The 6,329-nt window shown below is 37.6% G+C and overlaps 1 protein-coding gene across 1 annotated transcript; it reads right to left on the minus strand.

Moving 5' to 3' along the window:
• Nucleotides 1-3,465: 3,465 nt before the first annotated feature.
• LOC133869884 (phospholipase A1-Igamma1, chloroplastic-like) lies at nucleotides 3,466-5,174 on the minus strand. Its single transcript, XM_062306976.1, has one exon. The coding sequence runs from the start codon at nucleotides 5,115-5,117 to the stop codon at nucleotides 3,570-3,572; it is 1,548 nt and encodes a 515-aa protein (XP_062162960.1). The 5' UTR covers nucleotides 5,118-5,174; the 3' UTR covers nucleotides 3,466-3,569.
• Nucleotides 5,175-6,329: the final 1,155 nt, after the last annotated feature.

The following is a 6,329-nucleotide window of genomic DNA, read 5'->3' on the forward strand; positions in this document are numbered from 1 at the left end:
AAGCCTAGTCCATTGAGTGGAAAACCCCAAACGCCACATGATAGCCTCCAAAAAATTCAATTCCACCATGTTATGCTTTGCTCATATCTAACTTAAACCCAATATATCCCACCTTATCCCACATTCTGATATGCATGGAATGCAAAGTCTCGTAGGCAGACAATATATTATCAATAATCAGCCTGACTCGGATAAAAGCACTCTATTTGTATGAAATAATGTAGGGGAGCACCTCTTTTAACCTTTTTGCAAGCACTTTGGAAATAATTTTATACAAGACATTACAAAGACTGATAGACCTGAATTCAGATACTCTAGTAGGATTTTTAACTTTACGTACAAGGGAAATATTAGTAGCATTTAACTCCTCATCTATCTGTCTCGAGTATAAAAAAAAAAACTAAGAACAACATTGTATACCTCCCCTCCAACCGTCGCCCAATATATATTTTAAGGAAAAATATAAAAAAACCCCATGAATTTTCAAGTGTACTAATGTGACCCATCAAACTACCAAAGTGTGTAAAAAATGCAACTTTTATTGAAATATTCCTATAATTCTCCTATTCTCTTAAAAACTAAAAAAAATAAAAATAAAAATAAAAATAAACTAAACAATTTTTTTTAAAATAATAATAATAATAATAAATGCAAAATCAATTCATGTGGTTAACTTAAATTACAAATTGCTTACTGCGGAATAAAAATAATTCGAAGGTCTTCAAGGTAGACAAAAAAATAACAATTTATTCATTGTAATCAAAATCTGTCAAAATACTTGACGGATTCTATTAGTATTAGAGTTAACATCAACACAATAAAATGATGACATTTGTCACTCTTATTAAAAAAAAATCAATATATTAAAAATAAACATTTATAAAACTAAATTACTCCCTGCAGTCAAATTGCATCAAAACACTTGGCAAATTCCGTTAGTGTGCCACGTTAGCATCAATAAAATGACGACATGTGTTACTGTTAATTTTATATATATATATATATATATAACTAAAAATTTTAAAAAAATTAAAAAATGAAAATTTTGTAACCCTTTTCTTCTTGTTTTTTTTTTTTTTTTTCAATTCAAAAATTTCAATTTTTAAGTTTGAATTTTGTTAACTTTTTAGTTTTATATTAATAGTTTTTTTAATTTTTTTTTTAAAATAGTTTTTATTAAATTTTTTTATTTATTAATAAGTGGATAACAGGAAAAAATAAATAAAATATATAAATTATGACGGTTTTGCCTAAACCGTCTAGAACTGGTTCTGGACGGTTTGGCCCAAACCGTCTGGAATTGCGCAAACCGTCTGTAACTCGGATTAGCGACACTTTATCTTAGACGGTTTCAAACCGTCCAGAAAAAACCGTCTGGACTGTTTTCCAAACGGTTTTTTTCAATTTCTGGACGGTTTGAAACCGTCCAGAATTTCTGATTTTTTTGTAGTGTCAAGCCTCATCAAGTCCTGCTTCACCTCACATTTTCTCAAATCATTGAGCCAATTCAGATGCTGCAAATCATGGACTCATAGCTAAGACAACAACATACGTTGGGAAATTAACTTGTGAGCCAGCAAGGCAATCTACTCTTGACTTACCTTATGAAAAACACAAGAAGAACGAGGAAGAAAATTTTGATGGTACGATTAAAAGTACTCTCAAAAGTGATAATTATCATTCCTAGCTAGCTAGATCAAGCCCAAAGAAAAAGACATTAATCAAAACTCCTGGCGGCAGTACTGTGAACTTTCAGGCGGGGTTGACATGCAGGGACAATGACGGCACTGACGCGCATGGACTGCTTAGAGAGAGAGAGGAAAAAGGAGGAGGGCTCGGGACATGCAAAATGTTACGAGCCCTCCCCAAATATTTATTAACAACAAATCTTTTTCAAAAACATTACGTCGTTTGGAACCAAATAGCTAGCGTAATTTTTTTTAACATAATGTCCTTAAAATTTATGTCGTTTAGTAAAAATCATTAGTTTATGTTGTTTTCTGAAACGATGTAAACTAAAACGACACAAATTGCCGTGTTTTTTTTAATACACGCAGATAAGAAGATATTAAGGAAGGTGTAGTACTAGAACATTCCAAGGCTCAAGCCTTTTATGGAATCACGAATATCATCTTCAATTAGGAAATAGTCTTGTAATTATATATGATTGATCATTAGGTCTTCCATTTTTAGAATATTGCATGACACTTAAATTGTATATAAATGCCTTAAGCAAAGTCTTATAATACTCCTCTTTATTTTCATTACATTCACGGCTGAATGAAACCCATAAAAGGTGGATATTTTTGGTTCATCCATCCCAATGTGCCTGTTTATGCTTTTAATTTTAAAAAGAGAAACATTAAATATTACGCATCCATCCTACTAGATTAATTGGATTTGAATTTTTTTTATGAGAAATGCTAGGGGTACAAAAACTTTTACAAAGAGAACTTTATAAACTGACATGGAGCTGTATGAGAGGCTCCACGTCAGCTTAGTATTAAAACAAATTTTTGATACATAGACAAAAATACCCTTTCATCTCCTGTTAAACCCACTTCCCCGATAACCATCGCACCGCCGGAAACTCACGCCGGCCACCACGACTCCGACCCCGACCACCGAAAACCAGCACCCCAACCCACCGGAAACCCAACACCCCAGACAATCTTGGACTGGACCACGACCCCGACCTCACTTTTGGTCGGGGAAGGGCCGAATCCCGGCCGGCTTGGCCAGATCCGGTCGTTTTGGCCGAGGATGGGCCGAATCCCAGACAGACGACCGAAATCCGGCAGTTCTAGCCGATGTTGGCCTGGATCCCGGACATACGGCCGGGGTCCGGCAGTTGTGGCAGGGGATGGGCCTAATCTGGACAGACGGCCGGGGATGGCCCGGATCCCGGACTAACGGTCGGGATCCGGACATTCTGTCTGGGGGTAGGCCTCATCTCGGACATACTGCCGAGATCCGGCAGTTGTGGTCGGGGATGGGCTGGATCCTGGACAGACGGCGGGGATCCGACCGTTCTGGCCGGGACGACGACGATATTGCACCACTGGAGTGATTCGTTCGTGGTTGGACGGGTATTTTGCTAAAAGGGTATTTTAGTCTTTAGGTATAATGCCCTGTCAGTTTGTAAAGTTCTCTTTGTAAAAGTTTTTGTACCCCTAGCATTTCTCTTTTTTTTATATATTAAAAAAAAAAGGTTCACTTAGAACTCTTGATCTTTTATCACTTTTGTAATTAAATACTTAAACTTTAAAAAGTGTCAATTTAAGGTATTCATCTTTCAATTTTTTTAATTTTCACATCCCGTTAGAATTTTTCGTTAAATCTTATAAAAAAATTTAAAATACCCCTATGTCTTTTTTATTTAAAAAAAAAAAAAAAAATTAAAAGAATTTTCAAAGATTTAGGCGTGAGTATTTTTGCAAATTCCGTTAAACACTTAAATCCTTAAAAAAAAAAAAAATCTTTTTTTTTTCATTATGGTTTGAGTATGTGCATGCTACATTTAATTAGGCCAAATATGCCCGAACATAATTTACATTTTTTATTTTTTTTTATAACAAAACTAGAGCATAAAGTGCAGATTCAACTGCATCTTGTGCTTGCATTCCAACGGCAACAGCATTCACAGTACTTTCTTCCCTACCAGCTGGTGAAGGTATGTCTTCTGCATCTCTCTTTGGTTTTACCCATCTACCATGAGTATTACGTACTAATCCCTTGTGGGCCAATTGGTACCAGCAACGTGGGATCCTAAGCTCATCCACCAACATATCACACGCCTTGTTCACCAACGCAACATCCCTCCTCGCACCAGACCGAAATGTTGTGGCACTACGAAGAAACCCGTCCACAAGATGAAGGTATGTCTCAAGGCTATGGAACCCCATCAAGTCGAACCCACGCTTGAGGTACGGCGATGATCGAACGTCGAGCTTCAGTTCGGCTCCGACGTGGGTGTAAACCCATTCCAATGATCCGGTGATATCATCAAACTTTTGTAAGCTCTCGTTGAAAACAAGCCCCGGCATCCGAGGGACTACGTCTTGCTTGATTACCACCCTCAGTGTTTTGACTCCCAGCTGATGAAGCTCGTCTCGGAAACCAACGTTGCCGACCCTCGGTGCGCCGAAGGAAATCACGCTGACGGGAAGGTTGGGAATGGTTGCTGCGGCTTCGTAAGCATTGAGCAGAGCCAGCGCGCCACCCAAGCTATGTCCAGTGACCGTAAGGCTTACTTCTTCACCTTTTTCCCTGTACATTTCCACAAGCCTTGTCACTTCTTTCATCGCTTGCTCTGAGGCGCTTGTCTTGTTGTACCTTGTAGATTCATTCTTGCTAGTGTAAAGGCTAAGAAACCCATGTTCCACTTTCGCATCTCCCTCCCCAAATGGCTCCAACTTCCTTTGCATATCCTCGTACCACTCCGAGGGTGCCACGGTTCCCCGCCACGCCACCACAATATCTCTCCGTCCAATCCTCCGTGTCTCCTCGTCGTCGCTGACCGCCACATAGCCGATCCAGTTGGAATCTTTGCTCCACGTGTCCGCCAAATGTGACCTCTCCAGCCACTGAGGCATATGTATATTGGACATGCCATAAACATAGTTGCTAACCGTGTAGCCATTTCTGGTAAGGCCTAGTTTCTCGAACATGTTTCTTGGGTTGTACCGGCAGCTCCCGCAGTACTCGGAGAAAGAATCAAAATCAAAAGCGTCGTATGTTGCCTGTGCGAATTCTCCATATTTGACGATCTCTCGTCTGAGCCAAGGCTGAAGAGGATCCAAAAGATTGTCCCAATCCGAGGAACCGTGTACGTCACGCCACTTGTGCGCTATGACCTCCTTGGGAGAAGTTGTGGGAGTGGAGTGTTTCTCTTCGGTAAACGAGCTCCAAATTGATTTGTGAAGATCGGTCCGGGGAGGGGTTTGAACATGGAGGTGGAGGAGATGTGAGAGTGATTCGGCGAGACGTAAAGCCGGATTTGATGGTGCCTTTGCTTGGGGGCGATCGAGAAGAGCTTCTTTATGGGCATGGATTATAGAAAGCCTGGATTGTGTGGTTGCAGGAAGATGACTGTAGATCATCGTGGATATTGCCATGATTGGTTGCCGGCCAATTAAGCTGATTAACGTACGATCACCTTGGGAATGCTTGGAATTGTTGAGAGAATGTGGGGGAGATGGAGTGGGTATATATATATTGCTAGAGAGTTGAACTCGCCAGGCCAAACATGGTCTTGGAAGACTTTTTGTCACGCGGAGTCGTACGTGGACTAGGTAATGTTAAAACCTTGACTTGTCAATGTTGTCATATCTTATATATATATATATATATATATATATATATATATATATATATATGAAAAGGTCATCAGCTAAACATAATATTTGTTTAATTTGTTACCAGGCCCAACAATCTACCTTAATCGCGTTTCACAGTGTTAAAATTGTTCGCCTAGTGTTTTTGTGATATTAAAATGAACTCCCAGAAATTATTGAGATATACTAAAACAATAATTTCCTTTCTACGGTTAAATTTTCCCTATCAATTAATTTATTAGATTCTATTAATGTGACACTGACTTATATATAATAGATTTTAACGTGTTACATTATCGAAATATACATGTTAATTCAGTTGACTAAATTTAACTATATGTAAAGAGTAAATTGTTTTGTTGGCATTTTAATACCACAATGATCTAATTACAGATAAACCGTGTGAACTGATTTTTGAAGGCGTACGTACAATTTGGAGTTGAATTAACATCAAATTAAGTGAGGTACCTAAACTAATTTCCTTGTTAAATTAACATAATATTTAGTACACACGAAGCTACGTACAAACCTTTTTTACTTTTAACAGGTCGGGGGGTTGGTATTCTAACGTCACATGTGTGTCATGCATTCCGTCGGCTTAGAAGAAAAAAAATATGCATTCGGTCAATCACTTTTTATTGCATGCAAGGAAAAATATAATTTAATCCCACAATTTTCTAAGGAGAAAATTAAGTTAAGGGTTATATAATAATTAGAAACATTTACAAGCACTAAATTTTCCTAAGTTTTCAATTTTTATTTTTTATTTTTTCCATCTACTATCTTCTAAAACGTCTTATTAAGTACTCATCAATTTATAAATTAAATCCATATCTGAAAATTCATTCCCGATTTATCTCCAATATTCCAAATGCATGGCTTCATTAATTAGTTTTTTAGAGAACTTCACTTATAACTCTTAAATTTTCACTTATTTTGAAAAAAAGGTACATACCTAAACTTTAAAACGTCTTAATTTAGGATATCCATTTT

Source organism: Alnus glutinosa, chromosome 5 (genome assembly GCF_958979055.1).
Source record: "Alnus glutinosa chromosome 5, dhAlnGlut1.1, whole genome shotgun sequence".
Lineage (NCBI taxonomy): Eukaryota > Viridiplantae > Streptophyta > Magnoliopsida > Fagales > Betulaceae > Alnus > Alnus glutinosa.